This window comes from Paralichthys olivaceus, chromosome 13 (assembly GCF_024713975.1).
Source record: "Paralichthys olivaceus isolate ysfri-2021 chromosome 13, ASM2471397v2, whole genome shotgun sequence".
In the NCBI taxonomy this organism is placed as follows: Eukaryota; Metazoa; Chordata; class Actinopteri; order Pleuronectiformes; family Paralichthyidae; genus Paralichthys; species Paralichthys olivaceus.
In genome coordinates, this window is record NC_091105.1 from 11,134,664 (window position 1) to 11,154,762 (window position 20,099).

General features: G+C 42.2%; 1 protein-coding gene across 1 annotated transcript; it reads right to left on the bottom strand.

Moving 5' to 3' along the window:
• Positions 1–1,632: 1,632 nt before the first annotated feature.
• On the bottom strand, positions 1,633–16,374 carry ptpn3 (protein tyrosine phosphatase non-receptor type 3). The gene is made up of 27 exons (XM_020093446.2): positions 16,237–16,374; positions 15,199–15,267; positions 14,510–14,651; positions 13,763–13,897; positions 13,568–13,610; positions 12,988–13,069; positions 12,067–12,111; positions 11,905–11,957; positions 11,653–11,770; positions 11,473–11,560; positions 11,253–11,341; positions 11,115–11,178; positions 10,663–10,859; positions 10,468–10,593; positions 10,043–10,204; positions 9,425–9,518; positions 9,248–9,325; positions 9,053–9,109; positions 8,655–8,811; positions 8,359–8,534; positions 7,531–7,621; positions 7,267–7,328; positions 6,989–7,135; positions 6,058–6,186; positions 4,476–4,621; positions 3,639–3,774; positions 1,633–2,264 (listed from the first exon to the last, which is right to left on the bottom strand). Exons 3-27 carry the CDS (start codon positions 14,576–14,578, stop codon positions 2,190–2,192), a joined length of 2,619 nt encoding a protein of 872 aa, XP_019949005.2. The 5' UTR covers positions 14,579–14,651; positions 15,199–15,267; positions 16,237–16,374; the 3' UTR covers positions 1,633–2,189.
• Between the last annotated feature and the right edge of the window lie 3,725 nt (positions 16,375–20,099).

The following is a 20,099-nucleotide window of genomic DNA, read 5'->3' on the forward strand; positions in this document are numbered from 1 at the left end:
TCCCAACTTAATGATGTCACTCTACGACCAAAACATGATAATCATGTTAAAACAAGAACTTTAAAAACTGTTTTTAAACACAGCAAAAATACAGAAGTCAAATTCGCCACCAAACAAAACCAATAAATAGATTATTTATTCATTTGATCAAAAATAAAATGAGAATACTGGAATCAGTGGTAAATTATCACCCATGTGTGTTTTTATAACACCGGTACTGACAATTTGAGGAGAAACAGCATATTTCTAAACATAAAACTCCCCCAGTTTCCCATTTCTACCCACCTACACAGAAACAAGGAAGAGCCAAATGGCATTGATTTTCATATTGATGACGAGAAAACAGAAAAAAAGAAACAACACAATTTTATGACAAAGTGCCAAAGCTAAACTCCCACACAGACCGTGTGTCATCATTGTAATTGAGAGATACATATAAACACTCTCCAGGTGTCTCCCAGCCCCTTATACGCATGTTCTTTAAGCTTGGGTAAACCTGCCAAAAAAAGAAAACCGACACCTTTCCCATTGCCAGTAGACGAGTTTGCCTTTCTGTTTTTCCCCCAGTGTCATGTTCATCACTACAAACATACCAAAAAACTGAGCGCAGTCACCCGGGTGTCATGTTTCCGTCACTGTTGATCAGAGCAGGAGAAGATAAAAACCTGTGTATCCAGCAGTCATTTGACCTGAGAGTGAATGCTGATTGTATCCATTCCCATTGCAGACAAAAGCCAGATGTTAGTGAGTGTCCGTGTTTTTTTCTGTTGTAGAATCTGCTGGTCCTGGCTATAATTCATCTTATTATATCTACCAAGGAGGTGGTTTTCTACCAGTATTACGCTAAAACTTCTCAACGGATGTCCATGAGATGTTGTGGAGGGGTGGGATTCGACCCAAAGAAGAACCCATAAAATCTTGGCACAGATCTGGATCAGGGGACACATTTTTTAATTTTCGTAAACATTGAGAGATAGGGCACATTTTTGAAGTTTTCATTGATTTCTCAGGAAATAATTCACTGATGTTGATTGAAATCTGGCACAATTAGCAAAGTCATGTTTATGAGTTTGTGCTATTTGGTGCACATCCAAATGCAAATCAGGAAGTAAAGTGAAATTAAATGTGGTTTCGTATGGTGACTGTTGAGCCTAGGTGGAAGTGTGCACTCTACTGAGTGTCATTCTAGTTTATGAGTGGGGTGATAAGATTCTGCATCATTTCTCTCAAGTATTTTAAGGGTATTAGTGGGTACATTGTAAATACTATGCACACATTTTACTGAATACTTCTGAAAAAAAGAACCACAGAAAAAATATAAACAAAACTTTTAAAATTCTAAATGAATATCATCATCAATAACCTGCAGAGACACTGTAATATACATAGAAATACTATGATTTGTTATAGTGTCCTTAATTTAAGCCAATATTTTGTCATTAGCAAACAGTTTGCTCTCATCTGTGATGCAGAGATAGTTGCAGTGATATGATGCCAGCTTTAGAAGCACTCAGCTGAAGGTTAAATAAGCAGACTGCTCCTCGCTTCAGTGAGCAGCCTCATTCTGCAAGAACGTGTGACAAAACAGCTCACACTGCCTCGCTGTCAGAACAAACGACAAAAGCACAGACGTCAGTAGAAATCAGTGTGTTTATTTAGTGTCGTAATAATTTAAGAGTGATGAACAGTGGGTCTGGTGCTCCTCCGGTGGACAGCATGCAGCGCTGCACCACCATGACCTTACAGTATCTGCGGCAGTGATCAAAAGCCTGCCTTCCTCTCTGACACTGGACAGAGACAAACTACAGATTACAGCGACCCTGTTCGATTCCATTGACTGGGAGGCACAAGTCCAAGGCACAAGTCACTTCATGAGTAGAGGCATCATGGACAGAAATTAGCAGCTCACATCAGTCTCTATGGAGACCACAGCCTCTACAAGCTTAATGCACGATCAGCAAAAACTAAGGCCAACTAAGATTTAAGATTCACCCACTCACATTGAATCTGGGCAGACAGCTGTACTCTGAAGCTAGTTACACTCTCCTATATTTTCCAGTCTGTGTACCAGTCCCACAGGCATGACTGAGGTCGACCTGTTAAAAAGTCATTCTGTTAAAAGTCGCTTTCTTTGAAATTAAGCTGAAACCGTTCAATTGAGTCATTTCTGGTCCTGTTGCTGATCTCAGTTAAGATGCTTTAGATCCGCCATGTTTCTCTTTGTGGACTTGTAGAATGGCCTCGCACACAAACTGGAACTGATACTGAAACACACAACAAACAAAGGTGTATTAGTTATTAGACCACTGCTCCATTTGTAAAGAATAATACTGGAACTACGCAACCAGAAAAAGAGGTTATGTTTTCGTCTGCGTTGGTTTGTCTGATAGTTTGCAGAGTTAACTTATAAACATCAAAAACTTATATTTCCCCATGTTCATAAACTAACAGCTTGGCTAGGAAGCCATTTGTTTAACGCATGAACAGAAACAAACTAACAACACACCCCAGAACTAATACCTTTTCACGGTGAGCTTTAGGGCTGACGTGCCTAAAAGTTTAAGACCCATCTAAATTTAAGACAATTTAGTACTTTTTAAGGTCTTTTATCTGTAAAATTTAATTAAGGACATTTCAAGCATCTGCATCCAGCCTGTCAGGTGTTTTAGGACAACTAACATGACTAGTTTTATTGTAATTAGATTAATAATTAGATTAACATATAGAATAGAGACAAACTTGTGCCACATGGATCCTTAATGTTAAGGTTTGTCCTCTGACTTTGCATGTTTCCATGTTTCCATTACTGAGACACAAACATATGAGGGGGAAACCTGCACATCAGCACAAACAATCAGAGGGATGAAGCCTCAGGGGCTGGATCCTCTTTCAAAATACGGGTGATAGTGGTAGCAGCAGTGCTCCTTGAAGCACGCATGTGACTGGAGGGCTGCCATATTCCCAGCACCGCCTCCTGTCAGAGCAATGAGTAACACTTTCCTCTCCCTCGACAACCACCGCTGAGGTACCACAGAGCGCGGCTTCCAACCTCAGCTGCCTGCTCTGGCTCATCAGCGGAACACTGAGGCAGTCGAGCTTCTGTGAATTAATGAAGGTTACAGACGACAGGACTCACAGATGTCAAAAATCTGTGCCACTGGCCTTTAAAAAGTAATTCTGAGCACAGTGAATTTCAGTGTCAGTCTCCACTCCATCTTATTTACATTATATTTTCAGAAAAAAGAGCATGCAACTCATTTGTGATTGAAAGGATCTCTATAATACCACATTTAAGAAATCGCAGTGTGCCTAATGAAATATAAAAACAAGTTTTGGTTTAAATTCCTACATAATGCTTAATGAATCTCAGCTACGAAAAGGCACAAGGCTAAGATGTGGACACAGTGTACAACATGTAATGTTCTCTGTGGTCACGCCTTTAAAAAAAAAAGGTTTCTCCACCTAAAGGCTTTTCCTACAAGACAAAAACAAGATGCCTCAGGCTGCAGAGAAGCTATAGATTACATGTAGACAGACGAACCCTAAAATAAAGAATTTAATAAGAGAAAGAACGACTGCTGTGGCCTGAAGTATCACGTAACAAGCAAAGCATGAATCCCTGCTCTGTGTCTTTGTACCGTGGTCTGAACCATCATGGCTCGCTGATCTCTCAGTGTTTTGACAATGTCCAGTGGGAACACCGGCCGACCGTCATCCAACAGAGTCAGCGCCGTTTCCATAGTGATCAGAACACCTGTCCGTCCAATCCCAGCGCTGAAAATGCAATGCAAAACAAACACAGCGTTAAGTGTATAGCAGAGGCAGGTACATGCTGGCATGTCTGTGTGTACTTGTACTTATAACTTGTGAGGACCATTTTGTGCATCCTGGGAAAGTGAGGACCTTTTGGCCTGCCCTCACTGTTTTTTAAAGGTCTTGTTTTTAGGGTTATATTATATTATATTATAATTGGTTCATGTGCATCCAAATAGGTTGGAGTCTAGGGTAAGGGTTAGGATTAGGTCTGGACTGCAGGAATACTCTAGGTCAGGGTTAGGCATTTAGTTATGATGGTTAAGGTTAGGTTAAGGGGTTAGGGAATGCATTTTAAAAAATGTTTTGGGACTTTCAAATATGCACAACGCAGCAGGAGATTCTCCACACAGACACGTTTAGAAAAGCTTTCAGACCTTGAAAGTCTGGAGAAACTCAGAAGGCTCTCACTTGTACATTTGCGTTCACCCATACAGCCACTGCGGAGGCGGGGTCTCCAGGGTTCAGTGCATGTCTGAAAGCAGCTCAAGTGTGAAATTCGGAGGAGAGAGACTGACTGAAGACTCACAGCAAAGGGTCGAACCCGTGGCTACTGCAGGAGGCCTCGAGCCTCCTGCATTATGGGAATGCATTATGCCAATGAGTGTCCTCACTAAGATAGAACAAGAATGTGTGTGAGTGTGAGTGTGTGTGTACGTTACCTGCAGTGTACCATTAATGGCTCCTTGCCTTTCCTCCTCTCCCTGACTGAACTGATAAACAGCAGGAAATCCGAAGGGTCATCGGGTACACCGTGGTCCGGCCACGCAACATATTGCAGGTGTGTGACTGTACGTTCCTCACCCCTCTAAGTGTGCGCACACGCACACACACACACACACACACACACACACACACACAAATGACAAAAAGAGAGGGATAGTGAGAAATAATGTGAGTGCTGGACAACCACTGGTTAATGTGATAATAAATCTTTGGGAAAACATCTCCCACATGAGAAGAACATCGCAGCACTACAGGCTCAAACACTGATATTACTCAGTCAGTATGAGAGGAAATAAAAAACCACAGAGGGTGTGATGGAAAAAACAGAGCAGGTGAGGAGAGCAAAACACACACGTGACCAGTAGGTGAGATTAAAAAGTGAAGAGGGACACAGAGAGATGAAAACTGATAAACAGTTGGGGTGGGGAGATGATAGAGGAAAAGACCTCACAAAAAAAACATTAGGCAGGGAGGAGAATGGCTGAGTTTAGAGTTTATAATGGGCTTGTGGCCTGTGACTCCATGCAGGGATTAACTCGCTCCGCCAGAGGAACAGATGGGCCCACACAGCAGTAACTGTGTATGCATGTGTGTGCATTCATACTTCATGCCTCCTTGAGCATCACATATTTATTTACCTGCTTGCTGTGGAGGTTTATGAGGAATACAGCTCCTTTAATCTCATTATGTTTCATACAAAGTCCTGATCAGAAAAAAAACACACCTGCCTACACAAACACACACACAGACACGCCACAAAATTTGTTAGCACACCCTAATGCACATGCCCACCCACGCACTCATGCAGGCCCAGCCACCCAAACGGAAGTGGCCGAATGCTGGCTGCAGTGAGTTTGCCAGGAGTGGCCGCTGCCTGTGGTGAGCTCTGTTATGTGACATATGGCACAAACATGGTACATGCCACTGCAAACATAGAAACGAAACGTTTCCACAACACATGCTCTACTCATGTTTTTTGAGGAAATAAAATATGTCAACTGTTGTTGTTTCGATCGATCGATTGTTTTGTCCAATACAAAAATCAGAAAACCGAAAAAAACACTCATTGTTATGTCCCAAAGTTAAGTCTGAGACTTTTTTTGTTTGAGCCTAGTCTAAACCAAGGCCCAATAGTCTGCTTATAAAACCACATTTAAATTCACAAGATCCAGATTTTTATAAATAAAAATTATCAGTCCCCTAAACGTGTCTGACTGATCAAGATCCATGAACTATTCTCTGAAAGCTCAAGGAAAATGTTTAAAAATGCAACTTTCCAATTCCTGGATTCTCCCCATGATCCAGATCCGTATCAAAACTGAATGAGTTCTACCCTGATCCATACCACATCCTTCCACCAAGTTTCATGGTAATCTGCCAGGTAGTTTTTGCATAATTTTGCTTAGAAACAAACATATGGAAAAACGGACAGGGGCCAAACATCACATCCTTGGCAGACATAGTTATTATTTAATTATTGATTGAAATTAAGTAGTTGAGTTCTGTTTGCTACTGTACCTGTGTGTGTGTCAGAGTGAAATGCCGCGTCACATATGCAAGGTTACACTCTTCTGAGTGACACTTCACCCGCATGTGCCCGTAGTCCTTCACTTCAGGTGGATGCGGCCAGTACTGGTGGCACTTAGTCTGCAAAGTGGCATCACATGAAATATGACATGACTTCATGTGTGAGTCATCAGTCTGGATAAAGTTTATCAAACTGCTGCTGCATCAGCTGCTGCTGCTGCTCTGCTCTCATGGAATCAACATCAGCGTTGGTGTGTTCCAGCTCGCAGTCAGAGGAACAAAGGCAATTCATCAGGAGCAGGATGTGAACTGACACAGTGTGTGTATGTGTGTATGTGTGTGTGTGTATGTGTGTGTGTGTGTGTGTGTGTGTGTGTGTGTGTGTGTGTGTGTGTGTGTGTGTGTGTGTGAGTGTGTGAGTGTGCTCCTCAAGTACAGAGAAACTCAGAGTACTTGATGAATGTCAGGAAAATTACCAATTAATAAGAGCATCTGGTTACCAGGCAACAGGCAAGTCGAAGCAGAGACATCTTCATTCAGCAGGACCTTGATAGCTCGCTGCCTGTGTCTCTCTGAGGATGTGACTTCACCCTCAAATTATTTATCACTGGCGTCCCACTCACTTTTTACATTCAGCTGTTTTCTGTGCGGTGAAACCCTGTCATTACTCACAGCCGTGCCAATTGATTATTTGTGTGTGCAAACACCACTGCCAAACTGTTTAATTACAGTGATTGTGTCTCCAGTAAACATGAAGCAGCGTGCTGCACTAATCACTATGTTAAGACATAGCTGACGCTGAGTTGTGTAAGTTCAAGTGTTTCCCTCATTCTCTGCTCAAATCTACCTCAGTGTGAGTGTAAGTTTGTGTGGGAGTGTGTGTTTACAGTATGACGGTATGAACATGAAGAAGTATGTATACCCGTCCCCTCTCTGTCAGAGTTGTAAGCATGATGATGGCGTGTGTCTGCTGCTCCCACACAGTTTGCCAAAAGTGAGTGCAGGTCTGTGGCAGAGGACCCTGAGCCGCAACATAACGTAAACACACACCAGACACCGGGGGCGCCACCTAAGAGACGGACAAACACACACACATACACACACAAACATGCATACATATACACACACCACACAGATGATTAATTTACATTAAAAGTAAGACAGGGACAAACAGCACAGCTTCACATTACTGATGTTCACCGTGATGTGGCTGGCGTTGATGTAGTCCTCCTGGCCCTGGAGCACCACTCTGGTAGCATCATCTGAAAGGAGAGCAGGACAGCGCCATACGGGGTCATAACAGAGCCTTCAGTACACCGCAGGATCGGCCAATCCAATTTCATGAGGTGCCACAGCGGTGAGCGCTAGATAAATGTTAGAAAGGTTGCACAGAGCTACTGAGGGAGGAAGGGGAGGAGGCATGTAGGCACAGACACACAGACAGTCAGAATAAGCAGCACTTACAAGGTAAAACATCCTTGTACCGATTCTTTTCCATGTTCTCTGGGAGTTGAGCGCAAGTCAGCGACAAACCATGCTTCCTCCTGTATAAATTCTAGAAATGACAAGCATGCAAACACAAACAAACACATAAACACACACAAACACACACTAAAACCTCTTCTACATCAAACCTATTGGGTGTTTACAGGTAGCATTTTGGCATTTGTCTCCTTTCCCATTGTAAGTAGACAAGTTTGGCTTTGTGTTTTTCCCCCCTGTGAGTCATTTTCAATGTCACATACGTGCAGGAAACTGAGAAGCTCTCTCACTTCACTGTCTTATTAAATTTTACAACATATTAAGAACATTGTAAAATGATATTCCCAAGATATAAAAAGAGAATTTGTAACGTTTGTGGGCAAACGCCAGGAAATTCAACGCATGTCATGACTTTGCACCAGAAAAGTGCAGAGCCAGCGTCTACACTGCCAAAATAAAGAAAAAGAAACCAGCGCCGATAAAAACCTGTGTCTACTTTGTGTCATTTGACCCTGTAGTGAATGCCGATTGTATCCATTCCCATTGCAACAAAAGCCAAATGTTAGTGGGTGTGATGTGTTTTCTGACCAGTGGAAAAGGGGCTAAACAGAAACTACAAATTCCAGGCGAGTCACAGCATCTTTGTTTAAATACAAGTGAAGATTAGAGCCAACATCTGTCCACACAACAGGACTTAAAAGGCTCATTATGATCCCACTGAATAACTGAGAGGAAAGACAAGCAGACCCCTTTGTGTGTTTTGGTTCTACAAAAAAAACACTGTTTCACTTCCACCTGCATTTAAAATACCTCAAAATGGAAACAGAGCGTGCCGGACTGTATTCCTCTCTCCAGCTGCCTCATCGATTCCTCCAGTGTCGTAACCTGCTCCGACGGGCCAGGGGACTGAACTTTGTCTCCCTGCGATGGGCCGGTGAGCGTGAGGGTGGGAAATAACTGTAGCAGGGGCGCCGCTCTGCCAGAACCTGAAACACAAGGACGGTTCAAGGCTGTCATTAATATTCACAGCGACCTGACAGACCGAGCTCACTCTTGGATCACATGCTGCTTCAGCACTTTTCTGGCTCCCTCTCTCCCTCACTCACCTTTACGTCTGATGAGCAGGGCGAGCTCTCTGGAGTGCGACTCTCTGCTGGCTCTTATGAACATGACGACCTGATCATGTGTGTGCTCGGAAATGTCTCGACCATTGATGAGGACGACCAGGTCTCCCTCCAGGAGTTTGGGCTCACATCGACCTGCCTACAAACAACAAAGGACAACAAATGTATTATAGTTTTATCATTATCTGTGATGATAAAGATGAAATCAATAATAAAGATGAAATCAAAATAATCGACAATTCCATTTTTTTGTCATGCAACTAATCAATAATCGACCAAATGTTACAGCTCTGTTCAGCTCAGAGCACTTGGTTACACAAATATCAGTTATTCATCACAATCAACCTGGAGACCAACAAAACACAAACCCATCCTCTTACCGGAGAGTCAGGTTTAACATGGGATACGGCTAGAGGCATCTTCTGATCAACCCCACCCTAGGAGGAGTTAGGAAATTGAATGAAGCCGGATTAGAGTAAAGAAACACAATGTGTGTAAACAAAAATACAACAATTAAACTTTGCCTTGTGTGGTGAGAGTAAGAGACGTAGAAGGAATGTAAGAGAGAGACTCACTTTAACATTGAAGCCAAACTTGCCCTCATGATCAGGGGCGATACATATGAGCATCAAGTCTCCATCGCCGAGAGCGCCCTGCATGGACACAAGTACTCAGAATCAACACACACGTGAACATAGATGAATGGAGACATGGTAACACTCTCATTTAGAGCTGGAGATAAGAGATCAGACCTTGTCGTAGGGGTGGGAGCTTTCCTCCTCTCCAATACTGTCATCGGCTGGGAACAAAACCTCATCTGGTCCACGGGTAAAAACGGCAGAAAGACTGAAAGAGATGAAATAAGTCGATTTTTTTCCCTACTCTGATTTGTGGCGTAATACGTGACTTTCATATATTTGATAATAATGTAATTTTCCCTGTTCTCATACCTTAATCATTTTTTGCTCATATTTTAATACTTGCATAACTTCGAGTTGAATCACTGAGAGAAAAAAACAGTAGCTGCAATTTAAATGGTACATTTTTCTCCCTTTGATTTGAAGCATAGGAACAGAGTGGTGCTTCTTGTTTCCTGAATAAACCATCATTGGCTGAAACTCATCAGTAAATCAGACAACAGCAGGATGTTTCTCAATTAAAGTTGTCATATGATCTGTTTGAGCATTCACCAACTGAAATACTGCATTATTTATACTGCAGCTCTTTCAGTTAAACATTGCACTAAATCCAAATGTCATTTCAACAAAGAAACTATTAAACTCCCTGCTATCATACGTCCTGCCACCAAACCCTGGTGAATTAGGAGAGAGCTTGAGAAAGACAGTATTTCTGTTGCATGTGATACTAACTGCTGTGGTGAAGTGTCTCCATCACTGTCCTTGCTGCTGCTCACAGATGCTCTGTAAGTGTAGAACACGTCCTCTCCCTCCGACATGTCTTTAAGCTCATTGGTCAGCTCCATTGAGGACGGGCGTGGTTTATGGATTCCGTGACGAACTCGAGGGCTTCGCCTGCCAGAGAGACAAAACAACAACTTTCAGGTTCATGTATTATTTTGAACATCATAAATAATACAATTTAACGTCAGTTTCACATTTCAGCGTCACACCAAAGTATAGAAATTAAACCAGTAGGGATGATAAAGCCTACTGGCCATCTTCCCCAGAGCATCCCATCAGTATAATATTGAATACTTATGGTATATCAGCAAATATCATTCAATTATCATTAAGCATGACTTAATGACTGCTGGTTTTACGGCTGCAGGTCATACCAATTTGGGGTAGACGGCGGCGATCTGGAGGGCAGACTCTTGGTCTCGAGATACTCTGATGAAATCGATCTCTGCAGGACTGGGTTCCACACCATCCCTCCCACCACTCGATGGCACACTGGACCACTGCAATGTGAGAGGGGAGAGACTGAACATCTGTAAAAGTTCAGTATTGATGTGCGGATAGTGACTCACCTCTCGGTTTTACTGTTGCTGAAGCCCAGGTGCTGCGTTATCAGCTTGGTGTAGGACTGAACCGTGCTGTTGTTGAGTTTGGGGGTTGAGCGGTTGGAGCTGAAGAAAGAGTGATGATCCACACAGGACCGCCACAGGATTTTACAGGTTTTAGGACAGGGCAGGATCAGAGACACCTCACAGTCCTGCGTCTCACCCTGCAACATACACCGGTGATGATCTTTTTAATTCTTTATAATGCGTCATATGCGTGTGGAACTTCAGCCGCTCAGGTTGCATTTGTTGCTGGCCTGTTCTCACAGTTAAAAACATGAAAGCATTGTGCATAAACCCCCCAGGTACTACTCCAAATATAAATGGACATACCAGCCAAGTGCGTCCAGACATTAAAAACAAGTTTGCTCTCTGCAGGTCTTTAAACAAGTAAGAACAAACAAATGGTGGAGACTCACGTGTTTACATTTCAGATGTATAAGGAAGCGCTTCCTCTTAAATGAAATCTTGATTATATTCACCCTACAAGAGGAAAAATCAATTAGTTTGAGAAAAATACAGAGAGCAGACGTCTAATTACCAGCAGCATCACTCACCAGGGGAAGAAACTGGAGCAAATCATATTACAGAATATTGCAACTCCACTTGAGGCCAATCCCACCATCAGAGGGGTATTGTTGACATCCTGAGAGAGACACACACACACAAAGAGAAAGAGAGAGAGAGAGAGAGAGAAAAGGTGTCATACAAGAGATGAATCAAATGGATGCAGAGAAATTTAAATCAGAGAGTGATATAGTGAATTAACAACGCTACCATGGCAGCATGCAGCTCAACTCCATACAACTCCATCGTCCGTGCTGTGTTGAGGAAACACAACTCTGCCTCGCTCTGCTTCAGCCCCCTGGGAACACGCGCACACAAACACAATCACATGCAACAACAGCAACCAGCTGCACATCAAACCAGTTGCTCTTCAGTGGCAGATTAAATTACTTGTGCTGTGGATGCAGATCCTCCACTTTACACAGAAAGTCTTCATCTTGTTCAGGGATAAAGTGGCACTTTGAGAGGTAACCAGGGGGTCGTGTCAGACAGTGATCGCCCATCTCCGCTGCAGATGATGGAAAGAGACACAACAAATGCACACGCTGACATCCGGGGTGCTATAATCGAGCTACTGCTGCTTATTGAGACTTATTATTAAGTCATTAATCTTTTGTCTCTATAGGAACAGGTGGAACTTACACTGCACGGCGTACGAGGCCAACACCACAGCTGCACTCAGCGGACACTGCAACCTGCAATCATACTCTGTGATTACACACTGTAACATCTCAACGCAAACTGTGCACGAGAGGCCGGGCAGTTGAGTTAGGGCTTGTTGTTGAGTTTGTGTGTGTTACTGACCGTCCTTCTCTGATGTCGCTCCTGATCTGGAGGAAGTACAGATGTCTGCAGGGACAAGAGAAAGTCTTTAAAGTGGTTTGACATATTTGTGTTTTAAATCAAATATTATCATCATGTGAAATATTTATCGTATTCATCATGTCACCTTAAAGCACTGCAACTACAATCATGTTTATCATACCACTTAAATGGTCTGTGCAATATTCATACTATTTATTATTTATCTTACTTTATTTTTATCTGCTATTGTATTCCTCCTCATTCCCTCAACTTCACTTTAGAATCATTTTACTTGTGTAAACCGGCACAATTTGATTTGAGGATGAGGATAATTTCTTTGTGCTTGCACAGTGAGAATTAACTTCTTGAATCTCAAATCATGCAAGTGGATAAACTAAATTTACATTATTAATATAAATGACTTGCAAGCATCATCAAGACATCAGCAGTTTCAATATAACACCAAATCCATTCAATCTGGGTTTAATTTGTTTAATGTAAGGCATCCATATTTCTTGCCTTCATCTTAGCTTTCCAAAAAATGTTTCCTAGTCACAAGTGAGAAGTTGGTGTGAGTATAATTTACAAGTGCGGAGACTCATAATTACTGTATGACATGAGATGAACAAGCACAGCTCTTTAACTTTCACTTAGAGCTGCCACTGTCTATCACAAAAACAGCACTTTATCTATTTGGCCCCAGCATTATAAACAAATAAATCCTTCAATTTTACCCATAAGCCTGGCAGAAAGGACCTTTCTGTGCCACACAAATTGACCAGATCAATACTTGATATATGTCTGCTGTTTAACACACACACACACACACACACACACACACACACACACACACACACACACACACACACACACACACACACACACACACACACACACACTCACACTCACACTCACACTCACCTTGTCTGTTCATGCTGCAGAGAGTTGGGATCAGAGATAAAGAATCGCACTCTGAAGTTCAGATAAAAGGGAGATGCGAGACCTGCAGGGAAATGTCATCTTATCAAACATGACCTACAGTAAAGTTCACCTCAATCCCCTGCTGTTCCTTCTCCATCTTACACATCCTCTTTAGCTAGAGATGTTCCGATATATAATGTTCCCTTCCTGATAATGAGCCTGATAACTGGTCTTTGGGTATCGGCCAATGTACTGGTGTACTGATCTGATGCCAGAGGATTTGACAGGAACTTTTTTTACCATCACGTTAAATAGTCGTAACTGAAAAGGAAAACAAATACACAAATCTACAGATACACAACAATTACTTCCTTTAAATATCTGTTTAAGTGCACTTCCAGCATGAAATATTGTCAAACTGCTGACATTTTCATATCCACGTACTCGCTGAAGCCCAACCCAGCATTTTCAGTAGTTTCTGAGGCATTTCCAATGCTGGTATCGGTATCGGAACACCTCCATCTTCAGCCATGTGATCAAATTAATTTAAAATATTATTAAAGTCTGTGGAGTGAGATACCTTTTATCTGCTTCTTGAAGGGTTTCTCAGGCTCCAACCATCTCTGAGAGAAAGAAATTCATTAAGTATAATGGCTAACTGGAGCTTAAAAGAGAACAGAGTACCCTGTGGCCATCATCGTCTAAACAGCAATCAGCGAGTGTGATGCATTACAAACTCAGCCCTAAATGTGCGGGAGAGGAACAGTGAGCTCACAGGAGAGTGTGTGTTGGCTGTGATCGAGGCGATGGCTGTGCTGGATTCTCTGATCTGCAGACTGAAGAGCTGCCTCTCCTGCAGGCCCAGGTGGTTGCACACTTGGTCCAACAGAACCACGCCTTCATCCTGCTTCTGAAAGATGGAAACAACAAGGACATTATCATACCAGCCAAAACTGGGACTGACATTTAACAGTCGAGTATTTGTAATTTCACCATTTCGTATGCTGCAGTCGTCCTTCATGTATAGAAAGGGATGGTTATTTTGCTTTTTCAGGGGATTCCTCTACATAATAATCAATGATGTATAAATGCAGGTGAAAAACATGAAAAGACTGTCTGCAGCACAAGTTCTGTAGATGATGCAGATGAAGATGCTGCTCAGTAAGCTGTTGTTGTCTGCATGTGTGTGTGTGTGTGTGTGTGTGTGTGTGTGTGTGTGTGTGTCTGTGTGTGTGTGCCTGTTGGGCTTCCTATGAATTGATAAAGTGACGGTGTAAAAGATTCCCAAGTATGATAACCTGCATGAGCTAGTAGGAAGTGAGCGAGTCCTTCACCTCAAGGGCAAAGTGTAGAACAAGAGATGTGGATCAATGTGAAAAGGAAAGAATAGTCGCTCACTATATCATGCACTGACGTTAGGATCGTTAGCAGCAGAACAGAGACGGACGAGAGCAACATATGATCTCCTCAACGGCAGACAGGAAACAGTGTGTGTGTGTTTGTGTTTGTGTGTGTTACGCACGCTGACTCTGAAGGTCTCGATGGTGCCGTTCAACAGCTGAACCAGGCAGAGCAGGTCCGGTTTTGGCATGTCTGTTACCACGGTAACTCTGCCTCCCTCTCAAGACAAACACCCGGCCCTCAGCTTGTCACTGCGAGGGGACCTGAAGACACACACACACACACACACACACACATAACCACAAAAACAGTGTCAGATGTGTGGAGGCTGTCTTCCAATAAAAAGCCCCTCCCTCAGGATGACATTGTGCAGTGAGTAATATATGTGCTAGATGAAGCGTCAGGCTGCAGTGAGTAATGCCCTGTGAATGCAAAGGAGTGACTGTGTGTGTGTGTGTGTGTGTGTGTGTCTGTGTGTGTCTCTGTGTTTCCTTATTATTTGGCCTGGTCTGAACATGTCCCTTCCCTCTCTCTGCTGCTCTCCTTCTGCATCTCTCCGCCTTTCACAGGCAGCTGAATGATAAGAATGTTAAACATTTTCAGAGTCGAGCACGCCCATCAACGGCTCTGCAACAGACCTGCTAGTAGAAGAAATGCATGAACGCACAAAACACACACGCATGCACAGCTAATGCATGCATGTGCACAGGCACTTAAAACCTCACCCTGACTTTGACTATAACTCCCCATGAGAGTATGTGTGGTTCTGTGCGTGTGTGCATCTGTATGCATCTGTGTGTTTGAACGTACATGTGTCCTGTGTTGTTCTCCAGGTGAAGGATTGATGGATCGGGGCCGGCCTGTCGCTCTGTGTTTTTCCTGAAAGGACACACAGTGTTTGAGTTAATGTTTGAACACAAGCGACTCACTGTGAATGCATTAAAGCCAGAGCTGGTCCCAGTCTGGTGACTAGTCCTTCATCACAGACAGGCCTCTGATGAATTTACAAGTCAATGCTACAGGTAAAAGCAGATTCATTATGATGTGGCAGGCTTCACCGGGTGTTTGCATATATTTGTGAAGCCTGTGTTTATGTTTGTATCCACACAGCAGATACAAATAAAGTTATCATCACTTATGATGCTTTAAAGGGATAGTTCACCAAAAACTGATGGTGTAATCGACCTTCTTTGAAGTCAAATTTGAATGTTTGGGCTTACAGACACTTGGATGACACCACAGGAGCAGTATGGAAGCATTTTATGTTTTTTTTCCTGTAGTTTTTTTTGTTTGAATTGGTCACCAGTTACTTCAATTCTACTGGATCTGGCTGCAGCACTGTTCACCCCTGAAACTCTAAAAGTGTTTTGTGGACTCAAACACTTCTCCCACCCCTCCACCGGAACAGTGGTGAGGAGTTAATGAGTGAATCTTCATTTTTGGGTGAACTATCCCTTTAGACACATATCAAGACTTGTGTAACTCAGCCTCATCTGTATGACTGAACAAGAAACAAGAAACAAACACACACTGTCGAGGGTAAAACTGTGACAGCCTTTGGATTTAATGAATAACCAGGGGCCTGGCTCTGAGGATCCGTGTTCTCTGACAGCTCCAGTCGATCATAAACTCTGCTGTGATTTCTCTGCACTTTGAGCCGCAGCGCGAACAAGGAACCTGTTGACAGGCTGAACTTTCCTGCAGCTACACCCAGGAGGAGGAACTCAGCCCGGCCAGAGTCTGCTCCACACACGGCGCTCCTCGAAACTTGGCAAAGTTGACAGTTTTCTGTTTGGTCGTGTTTGGGGAAGAAAAGGTGTGAATGTGTATAAAAAGAGAAGAGTGTACCTCGGTCGTCCCGCTTCAGAGACGGATCACACCTCGAGCCGGGGCGCGTCGGAGGATCCAGGTAGAGTCAGGAGGTAAATATCCGGGACAAGTTTCATCCCTGCCTGCGCTGCTCACTGCGCGGCCCCGCCCCTCCGCCGCGCGCGCTCCCGTCGCCATGCGCGCACTCCACTACAGCTGAAGAATATGCAGCCCACAGAAGTACTCAAGAAGTACTCAAGAAGTACTACCCTGTATCAGTACAGGGTCCGAAGTAAAAGTAAGCGTAAATACCCTAAAAATAAATGTAAGTAAAAAAATATACCCTGCAGTTTAAAGTAAGTAAAAACCCTAAAAGTTAAAGTAAGTTAAAGAAAAAAACTAGAGTAAAATTAAGCAAAAACTAATCCTGAAAGTAAGTAAAAAAAACCTAAAAGTAAAAGTAAGTAAAACCCCTTAAATTATGTTAAAAAGATCATAAAAGTCAATAAAAAAAACCTGAAAGTCAATAAAAAAAATGCTAAAAATAAAAGTAATACAATATAACTACAATTAAATTAAATTTAAAAGATGTTAAAAGAATAAGTGAGTAAGTAAGTTAGTATGCTCTTCTTTCTTGTCTATATCTCTTCATATATATATCATATATATATATATATATTAATATGTATTTAAACGAGTATTATTATTATTGTTGTTGTTGCTGTTGTTTTTTTTCTTGTCTATATCAGTCTGGGATGTTGGGCTGGTAGAGGACGTGGACATATAAAGGGGTTGTGGTAAAGCTGAGTGATACCTTCTTTTTTCCTTTCTTTCTCTCTCCTTGGGCTGGGCAATATGACCAAAAAAGATATCAAGATCTGAATAGTTATATGAAGATAATAAATCCTCACAGAAGGAAGAAGAAGAAAAAATACAAAGGTCAGTTCCTCTGGTTTGCTGTCACCATCTACAGGACAGATGAAGTACTGCTGCTGATGTGTGAGTATTCAGCACAGAAAATCTACTTATAAAATTGAGCCATGTCTGAAATAGTTTTTATCAATTCTGCATTTTAAATGACCCCAGATTTCTGATTATATGGAGACGAGTGTGAAAAAACTTGGCTCCAGTTTTCAGACATCACTGATTAAAAGGTTAATGCTGAATAAAAAGATGGAAATGAGTTTGGTGTTTAAAGAAAGCGATGTGGGAAATAGCGGATGAAAGCTGGTGAGGATGGTTTTTTTTTCAAATTGAGGCCAGAGTGTGCTATGGGCTTTGGGGAAAGTTTGGTTCAACCTATCCTCCAGTTACACCTTCTATAGGACTGTGTGCCACATAAAAAATGGGCCACATACAAACAGGATGCGGCCTCAGTGGGCTCTGTACCACCTTCATTCATTCGTTACCACACATCTAAAAATATCTGAAAAGTACATGCATACATCTGCAGTGGTTATCAGTGTAACATCAATTTAAAAATTTCTGCACAATTTGCTTTAAGTGAACAGTTAACAGTTAAATGACATTATTTCGCTGATGTTATTACTGTTATTATTTCTGAATCTTTAATCATTTAACTTGGGGCCCTTATACACTGATATTTGATTTTTCATTCATTTCATTCTTCTCATTATAAAACATGAACAAACTGTATTTTTATTTGAAGAATTGGGGTGAATTACTTATCAAAAATGTGATGCAACATAAAAGCAGAACAGTTAAACTTAGAAATGAAATATCCATATCAGTTTGTACACAAAGCCTCAGTATTAACACTGAAAACAGAAGAGAAGAACCTACAATCACCTTCAAACTGATTCACTGGTCATTGGTCACATTCTGTCAAATTCAAAAGAAAATCCATCTAACAAATAGTGATCTTATTTGTTCATATATGCATAGTTTATTAAAGATTAAACCAGTGGTGTCTAACCTTTTAAGCATGTGACCCCTTAAAATACATTGGCTGTATCTCTATTTTTCTGATCTGAGTTTTTCATAGGGTTTGAAACGATATATATAAATTCCATTTGCTAAAAATAAAAAATACATTTGTGTGGTAGAATGTTTTCTTCCTTTCCTCTCCCATTAATGATTTCATAAGCCATAAGGGCACTGGACTAAATGATCCAATGGTAAAATGCTTCTTACACACACATCTAATAATATCACACATACAGTCACTGAGGCCAGTATTCTAGGAGAACTCATACTTTTGTTACTAATACCAGTGTTAATTGGTAGTACTTCTAACATGTTATTTTACTTAAGTAGGATCTCAAATACAGGAGTAGTTTAACTCTACATGTTATACTAATGTACTGGTACTTTAACTACTACTTCTTCCACCACTGGTAGATCTGACAGTTGAAACCAGTGTTCAGCGTCACCTGTTGCACGTCCCCCACAGATAATGCAAAACCAGCCACAGCCAGTTTGCATGCAGGTCAGGGTAATGAGGCTAGAGGCTGTAGTCTTGTCAGTCAGACTAGCAGAGACCGGTTCACTTTGGGTTGACACCAACCATACACCCCCCCACACCCACAGCCGCTGTGACAGAGAGGAACCTCCCCCTGTTGCTGTCTGAAGATCAGCTTTCTGGAACAGTAACCAAGACACCTCGTACTCTCACTCTCCAAATTTAGACACCCATGACACAAGGACCAACCTGGCGTTATTTCAGTATCTGCACCTCGTGTTCCATTTATCTGAATCTCAACCTCTTATTCTCATATCACACTGAAGTCCTCTGCCACGTCACTTTTGCTCATTTCCAGTTTAAAATAATATTTCCTGTTAAACATTTTGTTCTCATTTTATCTCGGGTCAAAGCCCAGTCTCTCCTCTAATCGCTCCTATGTGAGTATAATTTATCTACTGATGCACAAGATACATTTTAATCTGCTTCATCCCTCTCTGAAAAACTTGTTGACCACCTACTGTGCCAGAGAGACTTAGGACAGCTTCTCCTTCTATGTCCACTCATTATATAATCACTAGTTGATACTGAGCCATTCTTATGTAATTCAGTCCCCCACCAGAGAGTCTTAGCTTTCACAATGTCAGAGAATAACAGGAGTGTATGAACAGCTGTGATATAAAACAATGAGCCCCTATAGCTGCATGGGAATTGGTGCAGGAGTGTGGTCATATATCACAAGCATAAAACTGGGTCTGCCATGGTGTGGACAGGCCGTGCCAATTCTCAGGCGTGCAACAGCCACATGAGACATGAAGACAGATGTATGGAGTTGTCATATGCCGGTATGCTGCATGTGTGTTGCAAAACCCCTCTGGTAAAAATGGTACTGACTCTCATGTGAGCTGGTGTGTGAGTGAAATGACCCTAAAAGTGATCTGAACCAATCTGTGAATGTGCCCTCGATTCCAATTATCTCTTGATATATATACATGACACATGGCCTAACACACACACAACCACATGCACACATCAACACAGCACCTGTCCCACTATCAGTCTTGCCACACACTCACAGGTCGTATGCCGGCCTCCCTCAAACCACCTGTGACTGGAATGTGTGAGCAGAAACCCATACCTGTAATATAGAGGCCTATGGAAACATACAGATAGAAATAAAGAAGGGTGTGTTTCAAAGCCATAAAAATAAGTTACCTCCAGAAGTAAGTTAACTGGGTTACTATGTCGATGGGACACCGTCAGCTCATCATGAGTGCCTGGTTCATCCAGCATGAGCTCGGTATGCTGCCTTCACGTGCCAGGAACTTGCTGTGCACTCAGGGACCCAACACCTATCGCCCTCCCATTTATCTCCTTTGACTGCAAAAAAGTGACACGTAATAGCCCAACTCATTTTGCAGGCATCTCACAGCCTGCTTTGCCTTTCAAGCTCTGGCCTGCTAACAGACTACACTTCAGT

Bases quoted from the DNA above. Each gene is read 5' to 3' on its own strand.
- ptpn3 (XM_020093446.2), bottom strand. From the start codon at position 14,578: ATGCCAAAACCGGACCTGCTCTGCCTGGTTCAGCTGTTGAACGGCACC. The intron at 13,070-13,567 runs GTATCTCACTCC...ATTTCCCTGCAG, and splicing joins CTTCAAGAAGCAGATAAAAG to GTCTCGCATCTCCCTTTTAT. The intron at 11,771-11,904 runs GTAAGTTCCACC...CATCATCTGCAG, and splicing joins GGCCTCGTACGCCGTGCAGT to CGGAGATGGGCGATCACTGT.